The 24830-nt window shown below is 42.3% G+C and overlaps 1 protein-coding gene and 1 long non-coding RNA gene across 2 annotated transcripts; one reads left to right on the top strand and one right to left on the bottom strand.

The window, feature by feature from the left end:
• Positions 1-1887: 1887 nt before the first annotated feature.
• lmbrd2b (LMBR1 domain containing 2b) lies at positions 1888-13597 on the bottom strand. The gene is made up of 18 exons (XM_084936791.1): positions 13435-13597; positions 9886-10095; positions 9099-9211; positions 8584-8682; positions 8337-8504; positions 7936-8146; positions 7784-7858; positions 7578-7691; positions 6555-6738; positions 6237-6418; positions 5879-6012; positions 5426-5531; positions 5241-5338; positions 4747-4850; positions 4606-4652; positions 3938-4052; positions 3726-3852; positions 1888-2614 (listed from the first exon to the last, which is right to left on the bottom strand). The coding sequence occupies exons 2-18, from the start codon at positions 10057-10059 to the stop codon at positions 2551-2553; spliced, it is 2115 nt and encodes a 704-aa protein (XP_084792917.1). The 5' UTR covers positions 10060-10095; positions 13435-13597; the 3' UTR covers positions 1888-2550.
• Positions 13598-13748: 151 nt separating this feature from the next.
• LOC146383280 (uncharacterized) lies at positions 13749-19886 on the top strand. The gene is made up of 2 exons (XR_014800915.1): positions 13749-15325; positions 16220-19886. It is a non-coding gene; the product is annotated as an uncharacterized LOC146383280 (long non-coding RNA).
• Positions 19887-24830: the final 4944 nt, after the last annotated feature.

The following is a 24830-nucleotide window of genomic DNA, read 5'->3' as shown; positions in this document are numbered from 1 at the left end:
TATTTTTTTTTTTTTTTTTTTTAATTAATTAATTTATTATCACTTCTATTTGTTGTATCTGCTCTTCTGGGTTTCCTTTTAACAGTGAGTGCAGCTATTTCATAAAGTTTTAAGCAGCAGATATTTTTGAAAAACAGCAAGAAATAAATGAAGGAAACCAACAGAAGCCATGCGTCATATCTGAGACAATAACCAGGGTTAGACCATGTCTGACACCTCAATCATTTTTATTGTGTAACAACACGGCAGCAAAGGACATTTTTATTTTGTCCTGGGAATAAATCACTACTGTAAATCACAGGACTCAGATCAAGAGACGGTTTACTCCCCAGAACCAGAACAATGTGCTGCGATCATGGTGGACGATAAATATTCATCACCAGAATGATGAGACAGAAACACAGAAGAGCCATTTGTAAAGGCAGGAGGTCACTGAGAGAAGGTACAGTGTTAACAGGCTGCAAGAAATATATATACAAAGTCACATCTGTCTCTATCAGTTATTATCCCATATCATACAAAAGATATGATACATATGTACAGAGAAGTGTCCAGGTTCATCCTAACCGTCAACCTTTCTGACTGAAGATCGTTTCTGCCAGCAGGATCTTCATCAACGCTACAACACTTAATGCCAACGCTATTTAAAGGACCAGTTCTGTGTTTTTAGAGTTTCAGCTCACTTCATATTAATGTTATAAACTACTGCTTCATAAAAATGTGACTAAAGAAATCCCCCAAAGCTCACTGTCATGGTTTCTTATTGTTTTTCCTACATTCCAGGCAGCCTCAGTCAATCTTTCAAAGTCAATCTCAATCTTTAGTTTATAATAAATACATTCATAAGCAGCTTGGTTTAGGAATCACTACAAGCCCACAATGACTTCTGGGGTTCCTCAGGGATCTGCTCTCAGTTCTTTATATTTCCAGTTTATTTTAATGTAAACAAAAACAAATATAAATCTAACAGCACACAGATGAAACACTGCTCACTTTACATGAATAAGTCAGCAGGTTTAAACTTGAACTGCCTACTTAGGATGAAAGAAACTAACGTTGGCTGCCTGGAAGGTAAGAAAGACCATCTGAAGCTCTAAAACATGACAACTTTGTAATAATGACCAGCCCAGCGGTTACATCTCTAACCCTAAAAACTGCTTTTTAAAAGGTCACTTCTCTTTTTCTTACTTCCGTAATCCATGTATGAAGCAAACACCTGTCAATATTTCCTTCAACAGGACACAGTAATGTGCAAAAGTCTTGAGCTGTCCTTAATTTGTTTATAATTTGCTTCAAAGTCAAAATTTCTTGTAATATTTTAATGTTTTCTGAACAGTATGTTAAAGTCGCGTCCTTAAGAAACAGTTCAGCAGTGACCTGATAGATATAACACAATAACACCGTCAGTCATGGTCTGATTTCTCAGAGCACAGAACGACATAAAAAGAGTGGCATCATCATCATCATCATCATCATTATCCACAAAAGGGAGAAACATCCAAAGAAGAGCTTTGAATGTCCTTCAAGGAGCCTGGAGAAATGTTCCTGTAGATCCTCACAGAGTTCAGATGGGGCTGAAGGATGAAGGTCGGACCAAACATTCACTTTCAAGCTCATTAGAACTGTAAAAACTCTGTTTTTGCCTCACATTCTTTATTTTTTTTTATAAATATTTGCACATATCAATGAATCGCTGCACCTATTTCCAGTTTTCCTGCAAAATGTAAAGAAATGGGGCAAATGAGGGCTCAAGACTTTTGCACAGTACTTATATATATATATATATATATATATATATATATATATATATATATATATATATATATATATATATATATATATATATATATATATATATATATATATATATATATATATTTATTTATTAAGTAAAACTGGATTCATTCCTGTTTAAACACAGTGAAGTTGTTGATGGTCGATCAGGTAATTAATCACAGAGTTTACAGTGATCACATGGTTTCAGATACCACCACCTCCCAATCAGCTTTAAATTACAGAGAAATACAGACTCAATTAAACTGCACATTAATCCCATAAACATGAAGCCCTGACCTCCTACATGACTGAAGGATCATTCAGTCATGTAGATCAAGATTTCAGGTTTATCAGTGACTGAATCAGCGAATCCTAACAGCTCCCATCATGACAGACAGTTAAATAAATCTACAACATTAAAGAATAAACACTAGAAATTAAATATATTAGCAGGGCCTCCATGAAACCTGCGGATAAAGTGATTCACATTCATGTGCTCTGACTGCCTCTCCTGCCTTCATGACATGCAGTAAATTGAGGGTTTGATCTGTTGAGAAGCTCAGGCCTGCAGTCTGTCACATGCTGAGTAAATTTAATATTCCTTCAAAAGTGCTTTCATGGACCTGCAGCTGCATACAGAAACGGATGCAAATGTAGATGTTTGCAGGTGAGAGAAGTTCACCTGAGCGGCTTTTATTCAGTGTGCATGCCGAGTGCTGAGAGAAGGAGGTCATGCTGCAGGTGGACGTGTGGACAGTGATTCAGACTTCTCTTCTAGACGTCGTCAAATATTCGGCTACGAGATGACGACATGGACAGGTACCGTCCTCCAGAGTGCCTGAAAACACAAAAACACACAAGTTCACACAGCAGCACACAAGTTCACACATCTCTGGATACGTCAGTGCAGACACATTAGAAACAGGTGTGCTTTACTCCAACACATTAAAGAGCACTGAGGTCAGCGCTGAAATGAACAAACTGACAGTTATTTATCAGAAAACTTTATAAAAAAAACCCTTTAAGTTCTTTAGCAAAACTATCCACACTTCTCTGTCTCCACTTCTTCACCTTTTCTTACTGAATCCACCCAAAAAACATCCAAACATTTAAATTATTATTTCTTCCTTTTGCTTTTTAACAACATTTTGGCCTTAGTTAAGCCTTTTTTAAATATTTCTGGCTGGTGCATGCAGACATCAACCCTGCAGGTCACGGACATTTTACATCCCGCCAACAGACAGGAGCTAAACATGAGCAACCAAAGTCAAGTTATCTGCATTTGAAACTCTATCCATCCATTCGCTTCCGCTTCTCCTTTTCAGGGTCGCAGGGGTCGCTGGAGCCTATCCCCTATCCCCACTAACTACATGTCTTTGGACTGTGGGGGAAGCCGGAATACCCGGGGAGAACCCACGCAAACACAGGGAGAACAAACTCCACACACGCCCTCCACTCCCTGATGGTGAACTCAGGACCTTCTTGCTGTGAGGCAACAGTGCTAATTTGAAACTCCTCTTTAAATTTATTGGGGCAATAAAAACAGCAGGTTAGGGGTCAGCAGGAGTATCTGATGAAAACCGCTTCACACGTACCACCAACACCAGTGTTTGGGTGTCACGTCTCTGCTGTGTTGGCTTGGGGCCATTAAGTTATGCACTCTTGTGTTGTACTGTAATAACTTCCTGAATCTCATCCTGGATAATTATCCGTATAAAAAAAAAAAACACAAAACAAACAAACCTAAAACTAAGTCCGAAACAAATTTTAAAACAATAAAATCTAAATAAAAAAAATAAACACACTCTGAAATGAAACTGCAGTCAAAATGAAAACTATTAAAATACAAAGTTAAAGAATTAAACATTACCAGCAGCTGAAAACAGGGAAACTCTCAAACGTGCATCCCAAACACAGTGGCGTAACCATGATGATGACACCATGCTTACCTTCCAGACTCAGCGTCCAGCGGGTCATCTGTCAGCGCTTCGGCGTTGAAGTCCAAGGGCTCGGCGTCCTGCAGCAGCTCGATGCGGTCCCTCTCTGCTCGGCTCCCAGACCGGGAATATTTAGCCTCTGTTCAAACAACAGGAAGTGCTCCGTCACCCGAAAACCACCAAAAACACCTTCAGAGAGCAGCGCCGACCACCTGCTGACTTACGTCTGCTGTTGCTGGAGCTCACGGTGTCTGAGTAGCTCGTCTCCTTCATCTCGTGGCTGCTTCTGTTCCTCGCAGCGTAGTCTTCTCTCGGGTTCCCGTAGCGCTCCTTCCACTCCTGCAGCAGATGACACAACACAAACAGATCAGGATGCTTGAACAAGGATTTCACTCCTGCTGTTTCCCAGTAGACATCAGTTCAAGTTTGTACGTGACGGGTTGTGTAAGCGCTCTGACACGAGTCATCTGTGTCACGCCATGATTCCATGACTCCTGGCATCAGCTTTCTTTCACTCACACATTCATCAAACAATCAGAAAAACAAACATTTCAGTGTTTTCACTACAGTTGCCTCATCTGCTGATTCTAAATGGCTGTCTCTGTTTTATTGGCCTGCAGGGACGCTGATGTTCAATCTTTAATCTTAGGCGGAAAACCCAGTGATGAGCATCTTCTGTACTTCCTGTTTCAGTGTTGTTTCCTCTCTCAGCAGCTGACTTTGTTATTTTGGAATATAATATTATATCTGAGGAAACCTGCTGTAAACTACAGTCTGTGCACTTAATAAACAATGAAAATATATATTATTAAAATAAGATATACAAAGGGACTTTCATGCATGTGATTAGTTTTCTCTGATATCTAAAAAGAAGAAGCAAACAGGTACTCACCCTCCGTCTGTTCTCACCATCTTCAATCCTCTGCCTCTTCCTTTTCTCTGTAAAAAATATTGTATTTTACTATTTTCATACTATTTTACTACTTTCATGTTAAAAAGTCAAAGAGAATTCAGATGATGGTGGCAGTCTCACCCCGGCGAATCAGCTCCTTTCCCTCGTCGATCAGGTCAGAGGTCATTTCACTGTCATCCATAAACTGCTGGAAGCCCAAAAGATTCAGGCAGCGAGTCCCCAAACTGAGGGGAACATTGATTAGAACACAGAGTCACAAACATAATTACATATATAATAAACCGACTGATGGCTCTGTTTAATCCTGCACTAACCAGCAGAGAGAAGCAGGATCTAAAAGACTGCTATAAATGCTACAGCTCACCAACACCCCAGACATGCAAAGGTTTTAAAAATCTGAATTATTTAATCCGTCGGGATCTCTTCCAGTTTTTTGTTTTCAAAGACTTCAGTTTAACTCATGAACGACAAGGAAAAGCAGCAAATTCTGTATGTAAAACCCTGTTCTGGCTTTCAGCTGAATAATCAGTCATCAAAGACTATCTTCTGTCACATGACCAATCCACACTGTTAAAGAAGCACCCAGCAGGGAAGACTCCAGAGACTCATCTCACCTGAAGTAGGTGGCGATGCAGAGGATGACGATCAACATGGGGTAGTAGATGTAGAAGCCATTAGCAATGAAAGAGAGGACGCGCATGGATCCCATGATCTGTTCCAACAAACAAACAACAGGTGAGTCAGGCAGACACTGCAGCACAGGTGTGTTACACAGGTTTCATACAGTGTGGGTATTTACAGAAGTGTAAGCAGTCTGCAGCTTTTCCTGGTGGGAGATGACCGAGTCCATGTGGATCAAACCCAGGAAGTTGAGACAGAGAGGAGGAGTCAGACGACAGAACAGCCTGCAGGAGGAAAACACGACAGAGTCACTAAACCTCCATCAGGTCAACTCCTCCATCACCTCCAAGTGAACTTCTGCGTCACATAACATGTTGTTTAATAACCCTGACTCACTACACAACTCTCTGTAGTTTCTGTGCTTTAAGAAGATAAAGAGGAGATCCTTTCTAAAGAACAGGCATTAAAATTAAGTAATTTGAGGTTTTTTGAAACAGTACAAAATGTTCTTCTTGTATATGAGGAGGAACATTCGAGAAAGAAACACGTGTGCTCATGTCTTCTCTTGGTTTACAGCGATCTTTCCTGAACATGTCCCTTTCAAAATAAAAGCATTCTTGCTGTCACTTACATGCCGCTGAACTGGAGGCTGTAGGCGTCGGTCTGGTGGTGAGAGGCCAGGTAGTAGTAGTTGAAGACTCGGATGCGAAACACGGTGGAGTAAACACAGGTGCACAGGAAGAAGATTGTGATGAAGCACGCCATCTGGTGGAGAGAGAGAGAGAGCAAAAGGTGATCAGAGGTCTGAATGAAGTGTGATCGTATTTCAACAAAGAAAGAGTGAAACTGAAACACGGATCACATGTCACGTTTCCTTCATTGTAAAACAACAAAGACAGCCTTTAAACACTTTCAGAGGCTCTACAGAAATATGAAGCTCGGTGTCTGATGGTTTGTGTGTAAACCAGCGTCTGTCTTCTCAGGCTCACCTCGATGTACAGGTAGTTGTAGTCTCTCTCAGCCAATTGGATGAAGATGGCGAACAGCGAGAGGACGGGCCGTGTGCTGAAGAAGGTGCACTCGGACCAAACCACAACCACGCTGAACAGAGTCAGGACGATGGAGAGGAGGCGGTAAAACCAGCGCTTCAGGAAGCACTCCCAGTACCACTCTGTGATACACACACACACACACACACACACACAGGGCAGTGTTTACTCTTCGATGTCATTGCCACCAGCACCCAAAGGAAAACTGTAGCAGGACACCTGTGCAGGTGGTTACAGGAGTGATCTCATTACACCCACCTACAGTCGGGGTGTAGATGTATCTGCTGAACCAGCCGGCCGGCTCTGATGAAGGGAAGCTGTGGACAAACTGGTGGGTGGAGCTGGTCTCGTTCTTGGCCACGTCCTCCAGGTGGATGGCCTGCTGCAGGAGGATTTGCCACTGCACACGCGTCCGGTTGTGTCTCTGCACGGCGTAGATCACCTGCACACGACAGGTTCGGACATCAGAGCATGGGAAACAGAGTGAACAGGAAACAGAAGACTTCAGCTGTGTGCAGCGTGAGGAGGAAACTACGAGCACAAAGAGAAACGTCATATTTTTCTTTGTTTCATCGTTTTTTTACATCATCGTCATCTCATCGTCATCCTCTTCTTTTTTGAAATCATCACGTGTACAGCATCACTGTAACTGTAAATGTTCTGCAGTGGAACGAGGACTATCTTCTCGCTCAGCTGACAGCAGTGATTACAAAGATTATGATTCATATCTTTATCACTTTATCGATCTGAATCTTACAATCTAAGCCATTTCAGTGCAGCTCAGTTCTGCATTTTCAGGCACTTCTAATATTCTGGCCACCTCATGTATATAAATAAATATGAAGAACAGAAAAAAGAGACATCTTTAAATATAATGAACATGTAATGTACCATCAGCAACATAATTAAAATGGACATCAGAAACTTTGTTAAGGTGGAAATTTTGGGGGCCAGTGGGAGTAAAATGTCCGTCCATCTCAGACAGACGGAGCCTGACATCATGGTTTGCTTCTCACCCCCGGCTAACAAAGGTCAGCACTAGACTGAGCTTTGTAAGATTAGCTGATGCCCCCAACCTTCACTGAGCAGCTTTATCATGTGGATAAAGTTTAAGGTGGACGTGCTCTGTGCAGGTATTCAGGAAACACACAGAAACACTTTCACTGAACACAAAAACATCTGCCACCACATCGTCAGGAGTCTTCATTAGAATCTGTTTCATCTCTTTATTCCTCCAATAAGAAGGCAGCACAGTCTGATTGACTCGTCAAATCCTCTCACCTGTTTATGAAGCTTCACCAGGCTCTTCTCCGTCGGGTACGTATTCTGTTTGTCATCAAAGTCCTCGTAGTCGTCCATGTTCCTGCCCATCTTCTCCTGGTAGTCCAAGGGGCACTGAGGGAAACCACGAGCACGTCATCACACTCATGAACTTAAACATCACAGTTATCACCCATCACGTTCACGCTCAGCTTCGCTCTACGTACTTTCCTGAGGATGGTGTCGATGTACTTCCTCAGCGGGTGGTTGTATTTGATGGATTCGCTGACTTTTCTCACCTCCTACAGCAGAACAGACGTCTCGGTGAAAACGGCAACATTAAACCAAATGTTTGTAACTGCTGGAGGCTGTCACTTACCTCCATGACATCCTCCAGGTTCTCTTCTGCATCCGCCTTCTCCGTCATCAGCTTGGATGCCTTGAAGTAGGTCTTGACGAGCAAGTGTCCGTGCCGGGAGGAGTTCCAGTAGGACCGAGGGATCTCCACCAGCCCGTACCCGAGTAACAGCACCAGCAGGAACAAACCCCAGGTGTTGGCGGCAGTGATCCCGATGGTCTGTAGCCCGTACCTGAGTAACACACAGAGCAGGTAACTCCATACAGCAGCCAATCAGGAGGAGTTTAGGAGTCGATTATGTGTTTATACAGCCCTCTACATTTAATCGTCACAGCATGTCTTTGTCCTGTCTTTCTCTTCACAGACAGGACAAAACAAAACAAAACAAAAAAAAAGGGGGTTCTTCCTCAGGGTCCACTCACCAGGAGAGGCGCAACTCAGGATGAACGGCCACGTAAATGAGCAAAGAGCCGAAAATGAGCAGGTATGTCCCGTAATAAATGGCGTTCTCAATCAGTGCCGTTTTGATCTTCCCGGTGATGGAGAAGCCTCCGGAGCGAGCGTACGACTGCATGAAGGGCAGCAGCAGCCTGACGACACAAGAAAACCTTTAAAACACAAAAACTGAGCATGTGGAGGTTTCATGAGGAGACTCGGGCTCGTACTGACCACGTGAGGCACTGAGACGTCCAGTACACCACCCTCCAGAACACTGGCATGATGCCATCAGGGATGTAGCTCCACGGCTTGTGGCACAGCGTTCGTACACTGAGAGGAAACACAATCAGGAGTTCAGAAACCTGCTGATGTCATCTGGTTTTATTTACTAAGACAACACTTCTTTTAGTCACATTTTTTGTAACACACTCAGGTCTCTCTAAGAAAAGCCGCCTGAGTTTCAAAGTACATTTACTCAAGTTCAATAAGAAGGAGTCGCTTCAAATCCTGCTCTGTCTTCTGCTCTGACTCTCTGTGTGAAAAGATCATTAATGACTTGCCATGCCTCGATGTCCAGATCACAGAGGGCATACTGAGTGGATGTGTTGTTTGGGTTCAGCTCTCTGTCCCTGAATTATGAATTATGTCAAACACTTCCTGTTAATCACCAACAAATTTCCAGAAAACTCACTGCAGAGGTTTCAACCTTTACCCTGAAATCACACACGCACGCACAGCATTCAAACCTTTTTGTGGGTGCAGCGGTTGTGTTTACTATAGTGCGATTGGACAGCGGTGAGACGAGGGTGGGAACAGACGTCTGCTCCTTGTGGTCCTGCTCACACTGCCTGTAGATTGTCTGTAAGCAGCAGACAGACAAACGTACGCTGACACACATTCACTGAATGAAATCAAACATGTAAAGATCTTTTCCACACATATGGAAGTCGAAATCTGACATTTACATCACAGCCGTATAAAACAGTAATCTTTTGTTGTGTAACAGATGTGCTTGAAGTCCACAGGAGCTCATAAGGCTTCTCTATGAAATGTCATAAAAGTTAAAGATGTCATATTAAAAAACAAAAGAATCTCAAAAATGACAAAGAACAACTAGACAGTAGGGCTGCCACGATTAGTCGACGAGTCACGATTACGTCGACTATCAAAATCGTCGACAACTGATTTAATAGTCGACGCGTCGTTTGAAGCTTTGTAAGATCACAAAAGACGCAGGAATAAGTAGTAGGATTTAAGAATGTAATAACGGACTGAAACAGAAGATGGCAGCACTGCATGTACAAGGATGCCAGCTGCCGTTAAACCGTACGCTGTACATCCAATGGATCCATGATCTGATTAGTCGACTAATCGCAAAAATAATCGGTGACTAGTCGACTATCAAAATAATCGTTTGTGGCAGCCCTACTAGACAGAAACCATCAAAGTCCTGAGGAGCTTCGTGAATGGAAGGCTTGAACACCTCTGAGGACTTTGGAGGGATCTCAGTTTGATACTGTGTGTCATACTGACCGTGCTGACGTCCAGAGGCAGGATGAAGACGATGAGGAAGCACAGGTACCAGGCCAGCAGCGTGCCGAACAGCACCATGCGCTGCTGCTTCTTGAAGTCTCCATATCGGTGCAGCAGGAACAGCGCCAAGAAAAACACCACCACGATCTCGATGCCAAGCGCCGCCCCACTCATCCTGCCGCGCTCCCGTCAGCAGGCACTGACACAAACCTGCAGCAGGTGGACAGAAACACCGGCGTGGTCACTTTAACGAAGCATTAATCACTTTTGAATCTTCAAATGCTACATCTGTTGGCTCTGTGATGGATTTTAGTCTCATTATTTGTGGGAGATCTGAAGCGCTCTTGAGCAGAGCACACATCTGTCAGGCTCGACGATCATCTCCACATTACCTGCAGAAAGCTGGAAAAATTAAATATATCCACACTAAACCTCTGTGGGAAAGTCTGACTGCAGACAGTGACAATAAAGGAGCTGCTGTTGGTTGGTTATTAGGTTAGCTGCCAGTAACTGCTGTCTAACACAATAATGATGACCGCCATCTCAGAGAATCAGGACAGACGTGCACCGATGAGCAGAGGCACGCCGACCTGCCCTGAAAGACTCTTTGTGTGGTTTCTTTGAAAAGTTGGGGGATGGAGGTTCCAACAAGCGACACGGGAAACAGCAGTTTTCCTCAGCAAGGGACCGGGGTTACGTAGCAGGGTCGTCAAACTCAGAGCCAGCAAGTCTGCTGTGATGTTTCCTCAGGATTCGGTCACGTTCACTGGGTGAAGTGTGCAGAAGCCTTTGGGTCTTTATGCAAAGCTTTACATCATCTCTATGTCCCCTCTAGCACCATCACTGGCTAACCCATCACATGGACTCTTCACCCTCCTGCCCTCTGGGAGGCACTACAGGAGCCTCTGGACTAAGACCACCAGGTACCGGAACAGCTTCTTCCCCACAGCTGTCAGACTCTTGAACTCTCCCTCCTGACATCTGACCCATGTTAACACATGGACTGGACATACACACACCCACAACCACCTACACACACACACACAATGGACAACTGTACCCTCAGACACACAATAATAACATGGACTGAACCACCACTCACAACCACCAGCACTTTATATAGCCTCTGTAGAAATTATCCACACATCTCACTTATCTTAACTGCACTACTGTATAGTTCTGTGTAAATAATCATTCTGTACAATACGATAATTTTTAATTCTACAACTGTTTATAACCTGCACAGTTCACATTTCTGTATAGCTGTATATCTCATATTCTGTATAGTTTTTTTGTTTCATATTATGTATAGTTTTTCATATTTATATCCTGTTCATAGCCTGTACTCACTACAGCCTGTACATACTTATACTTATAGCATATTCATAACATAATACATACCATGTACATTATAACATACCATAATAGACCCATTTCTGTAATATACTCACATATCTATATTATTGCTAATATATATTGTGATATATCTATATCATGGCTAAAGCACTTCTGGATGGATGCAAACTGCATTTCGTTGCCTTGTACCTGTGACATGTGCAGTGACAATAAAGTTGAATTCTATTCTATTCTAAATGACATCACCTGGGTGAGCTGCCCAGTTTTGACTCTGCCTCTTCTTCCTCAAAGTTAAAGTTTCTGAATGTATCTGTGGTTATTACAACAAACAGCTGGATTCCACTCAGGTTTTTTAAGCCTAACCCTTATTTTCAAAGTTCAGTCCCTGCTAAAGCCGACCCTTCCTTCCAGCTTGGTGGTCAGGTTGCTCTCAGTCTTCTTCGGTGGATAAACTCCACCGGGACTATGCTGGGTGATGAGCTCCTGTATTGAACTCACAAAGAGCCACAAAGCAGTGGCTCATCGCTGCCTACTGCAAGCCCAGCCAGAGAGTTGGATTCTGTCTATGGATGAAGATTTAACTGTTGATGCAGCGGATTATTGCTCCAGAGTTTCTGTCAGAGGTTTATTTCTTAATTTACTCTAAGAAAGCATGGAGGCCCATCCTGTCATCCACACATGTGAGTCCACCTAACACTATTAGTTACCTCACACCTTGTGTCACTCTCTGACTTCTGTCCAGGTTCAACTGTTCAATCATGAAAAACATATTTCCCTGTCAGTGCTGACAGGCACTGCCTGCAGATGTTCCTTCTAGCTTGCTTTGTATTTTTTTTTTTTTTTTTTTTTACAGCATGTCTAATGTTCTGACGTCGTACTGAAACAAACACACCTGCTCTGCCTCACGTTTCCACCCAAGCTGCAAACATCTGCCACCCAGCTGTTTCTGTTTTAATAACCACAGATCCATTTAGAAACTTTGACTCTGAGGAAGAAGAGGCAAACGCTTTAAGAGGAAGCTGGGCTTCTCTGTCTGTGGTCATGTGATCCTCCTCGTGATGGTATAAAGGTCAGAGATCTTCTCTCAGATGAGATTACCATCAATAAAACCAAAGTGTCCACACAGCTGTGACATCAGTCTGTGCTGCAGGACTTGTGCCTCTCTTGATCTTTCTCACACTTGCACTTCATTTTATTTTTATTTCTACAGATTTCTTCCTTATGTGAACAGCTGAAGGACCAGGGGTAACATGTGAAGATTTTTATCTGTCCCCAAAAATACCATTGGTGTTGTGAAAAGTCACATAACCAGTGATGAACCAACAAGCAGGAATGAGCTGAAGGAATGAGCTCAGACTCAACCGCTGTAGCCTCAGTGAATGTGTGTTTCACATATCACTCTTGTTAAACAGGCTTATAGTTTGTGTGTCCGACCTATGTGTGTGTTAATGTGTGTGGGCCCTGTGGTTTTACAATTGTGTCCACAGCCCACCCTGTAATGCCGGGAATGCCTCAGTGACCTCCCAGAAGAGTAAGGAGAGTGGATATGCTATTGCAGAGGCTCAGACTCCAGTAAGTAGCAACCATCACTGTGTCAGGCCTCACTAACATACAGTTAACCTGTGAGGGAGTCAGACAGTCTGAGTGACTGTTCTTGCCTCTGGTCAGGTCACACATGTTGATCTTAAACCTCATTCAGCATTAATGGAGCTCCACAGATGTGCAGGTTACCCAGATGTGCACTTATGCCCCGCTGCACCCTCCTCCTCCCTGCACCCCTATGCTACAGAGGTGTGTAAACAGCTCCCAGTGATGATACAGGCTCTCAGTGTGTAGCAGCTACAAGGAGCTGTAACCGCAGACCCAATCACAGACAGGAAGTCCTGACTTCCGCCTGACAGCCGCGGACATATTCATCACCGTTCCCGGCTGATGAGGAGGATTTCTGGGAGACCACACCCGGAGGAAACTGCGATTCCTTAGGTGTTATGATGTAGATACTCGGGTGACCCACAGCTGACCTCACAGCCTCTCGGAGCTTCACAGCCGCGCGTGAACGCCCGCCGACTCCTTATCAGCCTTGGGGTTGTTCGCGGAGACGCGCAGAGCGACAGCTGCCGGATCAACCAGGAACTCCGGCTAGCTGCCGCCGTGGGTTAGCAACCTCCTCCCAGCAGCCCCATCAGCTCTTACCGCGATTCCTGTGTGGGCTCCGGCTCCTCTCGGAGTGACGTCAGAGGCCACGTTTATCTCCGCGAGCTGCTCCTATTATTATCAGCCACCGGTCTCCGAGATACCTCTTGATTTCAGCTCGTTAGCTCAGTAGCATCAGCCCATCACATCCCGGCCCTACCGGGAGGAGCAGATGACGTCAGAGCCAGTCTGCGCGTGCGCAAACACCATGTCATTCTGCCGCTTCTCTTAGCGCTTTATCGTTACTGCCCTCCACCGGATAGATCAGAAATTACCTGAGACAGAAGATTGAAGGTTCCAGAACACAAGATGACGTCATCGGCGTCACAGCGTCAACACACCTTATCTTCACACCCTGCTGAGCACAGCTGCACGCACAAGTGCTTCCAGCTGTGCTCTAGTTGAATTTAAGCACTAATCTGGATCTTCACCTCCTAAGCAGGTGTGTGTGTGTGGAGGGGGTTGCTCCACTCTCTTTAATATTTTTATGTTCTTTCAGAAGTGTTCTCGAGCCCATACAGTGATTTTCACAGCATTGGGTGTTCAAACCCAATGCTGCAGCTCTCAGTCTGCACCCTGTGTGCACAGCTATGTAGATTCGATTATGAATCAATAAATGGATTTTTATGTTGTTATCTCTCCTCAGCCGGTCTTTCACAGACAGATGAGCTCCTCCATATCTTTAAATCGCACTTGGCCTCTATGTAGGTATGAGGACTGAACACAAAGGCACTGACTCAGGAGAGCAAACTGATTGTTTTCTCCATCAATGAGGCTGAAGGGATCTTTATTGTCTTCATGTGAATGGAGGCTAATGAGCCTTATGAGGGGGCAGTCTGGTAGTAAGACTGGTATTCACGTAATTTTAATGAGGAGGTGGCCAAGGGGCTGAGGGAAGGTCTGAATGGGTCCCAGTTTGCCGGAGGGTTGCAATCTCTTCGTCAATGTTCCCTCTAAGCTGCGCGCGTGCGCAATTGCGCACTGCTGGCACGGTCTCTGCACAGAAAAAATCTGTGTTGCGCACAAAAAAAATCTAACCTGAATTGAAATTAAAGTAAATACGGTAACAATTCTGTTTTGCAGTGTTAGTTAGTAAGTGACTGGCTGCTCCCGTATGGGATTAGAACGATGCCACGGTAGAGATCACGCTGAGATGTTTCCATGTTTTACACAATCCTTTTATTACCCATTATTCTTACAGATGCATCTGGAGATCAGCACACTGCACTCCTATGCAGTCCTATGCTAAAGGTTGATCTAAAGAACTCCACACATCAGTTAAAGTTATAACCTCTGGTCTCCTCCCCCCTACAGTAAACACCCCCACAATGGCCAGTACAGTACAGTGGCCAAGGGTGCTGACACCCTGACCCCCATCACCTTTTATGGTAGTGTCCATTTGCCCTTTGTCTGCCCCTCACCCTCAGTAACGGTGTGTTCACACCGAACGCGATGGACGCGAACAAAACGCCCCAAACGCCCCTAATTTGACGCGTGCACATTCGCGCCTCAACGCGTGTCCAAGAAAAATTTGACGCGCGTGAACCGGAAATGTGGGAGGAATGTGGGAGGAAGTTGTGCCAGACCGGTATCTTTGCAAGATGGCAGCTGTCGAGCTAGCGCTTGAAGAGAGTCTCCCTTCTCTATGTACTGTGGAGAGCAGAGCAGCGGCGTAAAAGACGTCCTCGCCGTACCTGGGTCCATCAGGTCCTCCAGAGGCGTGAGCAGTTTGGTGAGTTTCACCATTTGCTCCAGGAGCTGCGCCTGGATGACGGCCGATTCCAGCGATATCACTCGGCCAGTTTGAGGACTTGCTTTCCCTCGTCGGTCCCAGCATCGCCCGCCTAGACACCAATTACAGGCGCTCAATCCCACTGTCCATCTGCCTGAGGTTAGTAAAAGTATTTAATACGGTAGTCCTTTATTGATACCTGTGCTAATATATGCTAAACCATCCATTTATACACAGCTAACATGGATGTGCTATGCTAACAGTGAATGCTCTCGGTGTTTACTGATAGCAAACTGTGGTACGGAGACGACTGTTTATAATATTTCTAGTGATACTCAGAAGGTCTCATCAAGTCCCGATTTAATTCGATTTATGCTGTTATCAGTGTTTGCAATGATAGCATGGCTGTGGTGTCATATCAATGTATGCGCTCGGTGTTTGCTGATATCAAACTGTAGCATTAGGACCACTGAGTTAACCTTTGTAGTGATACTCACTCCTTTTTATTTAGACCTGGTTTAATTCTGGGATAGTTGAATATTTGTATATAATCCCTGCAGCTGTCAGACTCTATAACAGGGGTCACCAGCCTTTATTAAAACAGAGTTAGATAAAACTGTGAACAGTTTGGTTCGTCTTTAGTTACATGGTTCTATCTTGGTAAGCTATGTCTTATCACAGATTAATTTTTCAAAAATATTAATGATTTAAGCAAGGAAAGGGCTACATGTCAACATACAACTCTTTATTTCTATTAATGTCTTACTTCATTCCTACCTGATTGACATGTTTAGGAATTATGAGTGATTGGCTCACTGTAGTGGCAAAAGTTGCTACCAATCAAATTATGATATGTTAAAGTTAAAACAAAACACAACTGTTTTAGATATTATCTAATATACATTATGTAATTATCCTTATAATTACAAAATGTTTTATGTAAGATTTAAGTTTTGTGATTTAAATCTGACATCACAAAAGTATTTTGGAATTTGAACAATGTATTTTGTAACTGCAGTACACATAATACTAATTTTGAACAATTTTGTCCAGGTTCCTTGTCACCGGGGACTCCTTCATGACCAAGCATTCAGTTACAGAGTCGGTGTGTCCACGGTGAGCCAGATCACCCCCCAGGTAGCGATGGCCATCTGGGACTGTGTAGTGGACGACTTCATGGCTGTGCCTTCACCTGGAGACTGGCGGTCCATCACAGATCACATGTGTCAAGTCGTGTGCCAACATTTGCTGTGTAGTAGAGCTGAGACATTAGTCATTATAAAAATTTATTTGAAATAATATTAAAATTCTCAAACAGAAAAACATTAAACAAATCTATAAAATATAAGTATTTACAGAGAGACAGGAATAAAAAGGACCCAGCTGCTCTCCAGAGCAGGAACAAGGCTGAGGAGGAAATGCTCCATTGGAGACTGGTGTGGACTCTTCAGGGACACCGGGATGGCCAGCTCCACCGCCGATGGACCGTCCTGGGACCCGTCCCTCATCTGCCTTGGAGCCGTCCTCCTCTGTGGGCCTGTAAAACACAGCACAAAACAAAGAAATGAGAAGGCTGCTGCTAGATTTTAATTTCAACATTGAAAAAAACAAAACAAAAACAGGATATAATCAGATTGGTTGTAGATATTTAGTAAAGGTGATCACAAGGCAATCCCACCGACTAAAAAGGTATCACTGCTTGCTGTACATACCTGTGGGTGCAGCAGCAGGAGCTCAGGGACTGGGGAAGCTCTGCTGCAGAATCAGTTGGCTCTATCAATACAGTATTAAATGTTAACATGTTGAATATAATCAGAGAAAGTATATACAGTGGTCCCTCATTTATTGCAGCAGGGGTTCTCAGAATAACTAGCCCCTGGTCACGCACTTTATACACTGTTTTCCCCACACACATGAACATTGAGAATCAATTGTGAGAACTGTGACCAAAGTGCAAACCTTTGTACATTGCAAAACGTAAAAATATTATTATGCCGCGGTTTGTCTTCATCTGCCTGCCACTTTCGTGCGCCTTTTTCCCTCGCGGTGCAGGTGTCTATTTCCGAATGAGGCTCATAGTTATGGGTATTTTTGTGCTGTTTTTTCTATTGGACGTGATGGTTATCAAAACCAAACATGATAAATTTGGCAAGCGCAGGAGACACGACACGAAGGAGATTTGTCAATCAGGCTGCAGAATGCAATGCTGTACGGTGCAAAAAAAAAAGAAAAGAAAAAGAAAATCAGCGAAAAAGCGAAGCGGTGACGGATGAACAGCGGGACCACTGTGTGCTGTTTATTAATAAACAAAATATATTCCTATATGACAACATGCATAAAAGCAGAACGGTATTTGTACTCAGTGGGAAAATAGCGGTGGCTTGCTAGCTTTTGTGCGGCTTCCCCGGGTCAGTGAAAACTTTCAAAAGAGAAATGAATGAACTTACCAGGTTGCCCGATCTCTTTACATATCTTCCTCCAAGCTCGGTCCTTTATCTTCCTGTCTCGGTACAGAAAGCAGCTGGTGTCGTACGGCTCCGGGTTGTTTGCTACGGCATTGATTAGCCTTCCCTCCATTGAAGTATGAAGGGCTTTGGCTGGATCTGCCCCTTTGACCTAGGTCACAGCCACGTCACCAGGCTCCTGATTGGTTGTCGCGGCGCGATTTGACGCTGGAGTTCAGATTTTTCCAACTCGAGCGGTAGACGCGTAACGCGCGTATGCACAAAATGCAACACAAAAACTCACGCGCGTGTTTTTTTTCGCGAGTCAAACGCTCCAAACGCGCTAGACTGACGCGAGTTTCAGGCGTTTTGGCGTTTTGGCGACGCAAATCTGCTTCCGAATTTTCGCAGGAGCCGCAATCGCGGGTCATCGCGCTTTTCCATTGACTTTACATGTAAACCTGACGCTCTGGCCGCCTCTATCGCGTTCGGTGTGAACACACCGTAACTCTTGCTTCATGCCCTGGGGGTGGGGGTTGATTGTCCTTCTGCCCTGCACCCCAGTACTTTGTTCCCATCCCAGGCCTATTTTCTATTTTGTGTTTTTACACCCATTACCACTCTGCCTCTGTCAGTGCGCCCCAGGGTGGCTGTGGCTACAATGTAGCTTGCCATCACCAGTGTGTGAATGGGTGGGTGACTGGATGTGTAAAGCGCTTTGGGGCCCTTAGGGACTAGTAAAGCGCTATACAAATACAGGCCATTTACCATTTACAATATTATAATGTTGCAAGCAATCACAACTACATTCTCTTTAACTTTGATGTACATTAAGGAATCTATTCGCAACACCACCTTATCCCATAGTCCAGCCAATCACGCGATTCACATTTGTATATATGCAGCTAATCAACGTCGTTGACAGGCTATGACAGCGTCCTTATGTGCCAACACCTGTGTTTTAGCTAGCAAAGCGGCTGATGTGGAGTGAAGCCACGTTAATGACAATGTGTACAACCATTGGAGATGTGAGCAGGACAGACGGAACAATTGACGGAAAAAGTGTGGACTTTATACCAGTTTTTAAATTGTGTTGATAGGCCATGTAAAACCAGAGTTATGATAAAAATATCTGCAATGTTTGGTTTTCTTCCTGAATACTGTCGTTGTTTATATTTACTGCGGGGAGAAATGGTAAAAACGGCGTTTTATAAGGAAAACGCTCGAAAGCCTGTGAACAAAAACAAAACCAAAAAATCCCGCCCTTTCCTATTGGTTGAAAAATGTACCATGTCGACCAATCAAAACATGGAATTTAGTTGTTTAGGGAGGGGGAAGTTTTATGAGTGACGGCGGTGTTTTGAGATGTGAGAGATTTGCGACGTTTAGCGCAAATCTTGTGTAGTTAGTGTGTTTTGTTGTGTAGTTAGTGTGTAGTGTAGTCAATAGTTTTGTTGTGTGTGTCAGAACAATGAGGCGACTGCTGAATGTTACAGGTGTTACAGGAGTGATACATCTCCTGTTGTCAGGCCTGCAGGTATCAGGCTGTTGTTCTCCTTTATCTCATAGTGGAGAGAAATTATTTTTTGGAGTGGCACAAATAATTTGTGTGGCATCAAATTTGATGCAGAACAGCTGATTGTTCTGTAAATAGTTTGAAATGTTTATTTAAAAAACGCCTTGGCTGCATTTTTAGGTAAACAGCTGCAAAAAACTTTGTCGTTTACAAAACTCAGTAACTTTTTTTTACGAAGTAACTATATAATTAATTGCCCAGCATTGGTCTTTATATACTGTATTTTGCACACAGAGAGTTACAGGGCTCTCTCCCAGACCACAGACTCATAATACAAGTCAGAGCTTCAGAAAAAAAAAAAAAAAGAAAAGAAAAAAAAGTTGTGTTTTCAAAATTGGAGTTCAAGTTATTTTTTACTTCCAATAGTGTTAACATCCTACACAGGTCATGAACAAGATTTTTTTTAAATTTTCATTGTAAGTGGGCTAAAGCAGTTAATTAAAAGTAGTCTAAGATAAATGTAAAGGATGTAATTTGATTATTTTAATAAACCATGTGACTTGGATGGATTCGATGCTGGCGTGACCACAGTGCACACGTCTGCTGTTGCTCACAGTGGTCCAAGAGACCGCTCAGGAGGTTTGTGCGTTCGCTCAGAACATTGCTCTTCATGTTCTTCTGAAAGCTGCTGATGCTGATCATCCCCGCTTCCATTCAAGTATTCATCAGAGAAAGTTCTCATCACTCTGCTATACCGAGAGTTCAAGAAATGAAATACAGTTTAAATAAAGAACAAATAAACAAGAAAGAAGAAATTTTAAAAAATAGTTAATAATACTGAGATAAAAACAGACCATGAAAAAAAATAACTAAATAAATAAATGATTCAAGCTTTAAAGCTTGAAGTTGATACATTTTAAATCCCATTTAATTCATAATTCCTAAAGAAATTTATTTTTAATTTCTACATTTTGTTGAGTTTTGGGAAATGTGTGAGCCACATGATGAAAACAGACGTTAATAAAAACATGAATAAAAGCAACAAAGTGCTGATTATGAATCAGCCGTTCAAACACATCTGGTGTCTTTTTTTTGTCTGTGTCAGCTGCTGTTATTCAACTTCTATAAAGTTAAAAAAGTGAAATTATGAATTACATAATTATTTAACATAAATTAGACATTTCGTTTTTTTATCTTAATTAATTATATCAGATTACTTAATTTTTAAACATTTAATTAGAATTATCCTTCAAATAAAAAAAATGCACTTTTGTCTTTTTAATTAACAGACCAACAAACACATTTTAATCCACAGAATCAGGACAGCAGAGCTACAGGAACTGTATCATAAATGTTTTAAAGTGATACATCATATGAACTGGATCAGCTGCCTCAGTATAACTACACAGAGCTGAACCAGCAATAAATCATGTACTCTGTGTGTGTGTGTTTGTGTGTGTAGCTAATTAAGACATCCTTACCTCTGTGCTGATGCATTTTGCAGCTTTCATATGTAAATTAGGCCCATTGTTATTTAAATGTAATCATTTCCTCTTCGGTATTGTTCACTGATCATTAACGTGGAGGAAACGGAGCAATTGTTCCCACAGCTGGTGGGAAATTACAGATGCTGTAAATTACAGATGCATGCGCTTCTTCTGGTTTCTGCGAGAATAAAACTTAAACTAACGAGAGCTTTCACAGTTCCCCCAAGCTAGACAGAGCAGGTTAAAGACATGAGCACATCCATTTACAGCTGAGGTCCCATAATGGCCTTAAACAAGCAGCACTGATTGATTTGAAAGGTTCAGGATCAAAGCCAAAGCCACTGCACCTCGTTCACACGCTTCACCTGATTTCAACTTTTAGCTGCAGAGTCCAGAACACAACTCAACACAGCACTGCACATATACACAGTATGTATACACTGTATGTGTGTGTGTGTATATATATATATATATATATATATATATATATATATATTATGGTATAACGATATAACGATACACAAAATTCACGATTTGGTTCGGTTCGATACTTTGGTGTCACGGTTCGATATTTTTTCGATACAAAAAAAAATGTTCATGCCTTTTTAATTTGTCATTTATTAAAATTATAAATATATATTTTAACTCAAAAGTACAGTTTTTAAATTCAATGTTGCTGAAACAACAAAGGGATAAAATAATAAATCTATCTGATTGAGGAATCACTCATCTTTGGAGAAGAGAGTTTATTACAGAGAAATGGCTCTTTCCAAAATAAAAGCTATACTATACGCTTCTTCTGGGCTATATTCTCAGCAGCATATTAAACATATCAGGTCCCCATAAGGAGAATCATGTGCTAACGGCTGTCTAAATGACTCGGGTAAAGTTTGCAGCATGCGTGCTTGTTGTTTTTGTCTGCTTCCACTTGTCTTTGCACTAGGGTGATGTCGGAGTAAATGTGCAGTCATATTCATTGTGTTCCCACTAGTGCTGTCAGCGTTAATCTCGTTGAAATGACGTTAAAGCCACAACACGCCAAATCTCCGTTAACGAGCTACCGCGGATCGCCCCGTGCGTGGGGCTGGACGGCCAACACGTTAACGAGCTAACTGCGCTAACACACTAGTTCCCACCAATGTAATTAAGCATTGCGTGGCACATCCAAGATACTGTTTTACTTTAGTCCATGACGCGCTTACCTTCAGGGTCATACTTCACATGAAAACCAAAATAGTTCCAAACGCCACATCTGAAGTAGGGTGGGGGAGGTTCAATTTGCCATGTTGCAACCAGAGCTTAACTTCTGTCTCGCTAGCTTGCCCTGCACTCAGTGAATCTGCGTTCGACTACTCCGCCTAGGCTGCACTGTCGAGCGCAGATCCACTGAGCGCTCAACACAGACAGCATTGTCAGAAGGAAAGTTGATAAAATAAATTCAAAATTTTGTATTGTTCGATACATATGCGTACCGAACCGAAAGCACTGTATGAACGGTTCAATATCGATACGAGTATTGTTGCACCCCTAATGTATATATATATATATATATAGGCACAATACTCATATTTTTTTTCAGGATCACTGCCAACAAAATCTCTTCTGACCAATTGAGATCACAGAAAAAAACTGCTATAACTTAACATGGCATCGCACTTAAATGTTTAAATATTACATGCAGTAAACAAATTTGCACTATTAGTCAAAATCACGTGAACACCAATCAAATTTTTGTGTTCAGTCACTTTAATATTTATGTCTATCTCCCAGCAGATTTTGTCCTCTTTTGCTCTGTTTCTGACTTCATTTAAATTCTTCCACACCGAGAATAATTACTCTTATTATTCCAGCTCATATAGTGCTGATAAAAGACCCCTCCCCCCAACACACACACATGTCCAGCACAAACCGACTCTAAACTGGAAGTGATTGGGAAGCTGATGATGGATTTCTGTATGTTTTATAATTTATTCCCTGAACAGTAAACTCCATTTCATTTTCATCAGCTTCTGACTGAATCCACAGAGAGTTAGAAGTCTTAGAACACAGCGTGTTCAGCTGTGATCGACTGCCGTGATTAACATTTCACCTTTGTCACAGCACAGCTCGGTCTATTTTCAGGTCATGTGGTGCTGCGTTCAGGGTCCTTATCAGAGAGCAGAGAGCTGCTCTTTCTGCTCTTGAACCCCAGCGTTCAGTAGGTTGAGTTCTGAACAAATATTTACATGATACTGTGCCAGAACAGCAGCAGGTTGTTTTCTAACGAGGCTGGAAGGCCACCATTCGTGCTGACATCATTTCATGCTGCAGCTGCTGGAACACAAAGTATCTCTGCAGGGACGTCCTGCTGCTGTCTGAGGTGCTCTGCAAAGACTGTATTTGTGCTTTATGTGATGTTTGCAAAGATGCATAAAGAACAGAATTAATAAAGTTCATTTTTCAGCTGCGGACCTCATTCAGAGCCACGCTGCAGACACCTCAGAAATCTATAAGAGTTTAATCTCATGCTTCATGTGTTTTAGGTTAACGTGTACAGAGGGGAGAGTTTAAGACTGATCCTGATTTTTTGAGCACTTTACTTTCGGTGTTAAATGTAGTTTAGGTTCAGTTTCGTTTTCCTGTATTTGCTCAATTAAGTTTTTTTTTAACATGAAGGGTTTAATTCAATTTTTTACCAATTTTGGTCTTTGTGATTATTAGAATATGAAGATTATTTATCAGAGTTAAGAAATAAAACAGGCATTAATTCAGTTTAATTCAGTGTTATTTATATTGCCCTAATTCACAACAACATTCAGTCAATATGCTTTATATTATAACATAAAGACCAAAAAAGTGTGAATTAAAAGTATAAACACGAGATGTCATCAGTAGTAGTATTAATATATTTGCTATTTTAATATCTTCTTCTGATGGAATTAATTTAATAATAATAATCTGATAACTTTATCAACAACAACAACAACAACACAAAAGGTTTAGTTTGTAAAAACAAAGAAATTTACAGTCAAAGACACCAAAAGTGACAATAGTTAATATTTAAAACCTTTAAATATGTGAAGCTCATCACTAAAGCTGCAAGAGCAGAGCAAGGGAAGGTGAAGGAGTTTAAATAGATGGGGTCAACCATTCAAAACAACAGGTGGTGTCTGAGAGTGGAGGCAGGGTGGAGTGGGTGGAGACAAGGGTCAGGGGTGATTTGTGAGAGAGTGAAAGGGACGGTTTTGTAAAATCATAAACTTCACCAGGAACTGTCTTCTCAGATAATCAATCAGCTGTTTAGATTAAAAAAATTAACAATAAGTAAACATTATAATCTCAGAGCGGATGTGGGGATGTTTTCAGATCTCCTGTTTAATCACACCACTAATGCAAACTCCACGCACCTCACTGACAGCACTGAGGTGTAACCTGTGCCTGTGTGTGTGCCAGCCGTGCTTCATGTGCTAAGGTGAAGCACCAAAATAACACAGCCTGTTCTCTAACCTGGGATCGTGTCCCGAATCAGAGCTGCTATTTACAAAGCTGTCAGCTGTTCAGCATCGGGGGGGGGGGGTTGTGGTTTCCTACAAAACACAAAGCACTGTTACACGGACACAAAGTGAGCTCATGTCAGAAGAAAATCAATATTAAAATGTCACGTGTGTGTTCATGTTTTTAGAAGAATTACAGAAAAAACATTCAGTGTGTCTGTGCTCGGGTGTAAAGGTCCAGCTGCACATGCAGCCCACAAGTGCTGCAGCAATGACCCCAAGACCCCCACTCATCCTAAACCCACAGATGCAAACAGAGGCAAAGAGACCCACAGACATTGCAGACACAGTTTGCTGTTACATGTCTCCAGCTGTCTCTTACAGATGTTATTATTTTTTTTTTTCTTTATTTCAGATATATACAACAAGCCAATATATAAAAATATGTATACTTGCATTTACATGTGCAAATACAAATATATATATGTGTGTGTGTATGTATACATGCACTCATGTATGTGGTCAGGTTAAAACAAAACAAAAATATATAGACAGAATCTAAATGACATGAAATGTTATACATGTTCACACGTGTTTTGGCCCAGTGAAGACTTGAGTCTCTCCTCTTTTTTGTAAGCAGGTTTTGCGTCTCACTTTAGTTTCTTCTCACATAAATATACAAATTTTATTGCTCATTTTTAAATTTTACACCAAAGAAAATCTGAAAAAAACAAACATGCACAT

Source organism: Perissodus microlepis, chromosome 7 (genome assembly GCF_051167445.1).
Source record: "Perissodus microlepis isolate ML-2025 ecotype Zambia chromosome 7, ASM5116744v1, whole genome shotgun sequence".
Lineage (NCBI taxonomy): Eukaryota > Metazoa > Chordata > Actinopteri > Cichliformes > Cichlidae > Perissodus > Perissodus microlepis.
This window is presented reverse-complemented; position numbering and strand designations above follow the sequence as displayed.

Coding starts and splice junctions, on each gene's coding strand:
- lmbrd2b (XM_084936791.1), bottom strand. CDS start 10,059: ATGAGTGGGGCGGCGCTTGGCATCGAGATCGTGGTGGTGTTTTTCTTG. Junction 8,505..8,583: donor ACGTCTCAGTGCCTCACGTG/GTCAGTACGAGC, acceptor TTGTGTCGTCAG/GCTGCTGCTGCCCTTCATGC. Junction 3,853..3,937: donor GAGCTCCAGCAACAGCAGAC/GTAAGTCAGCAG, acceptor TTGTTTGAACAG/AGGCTAAATATTCCCGGTCT.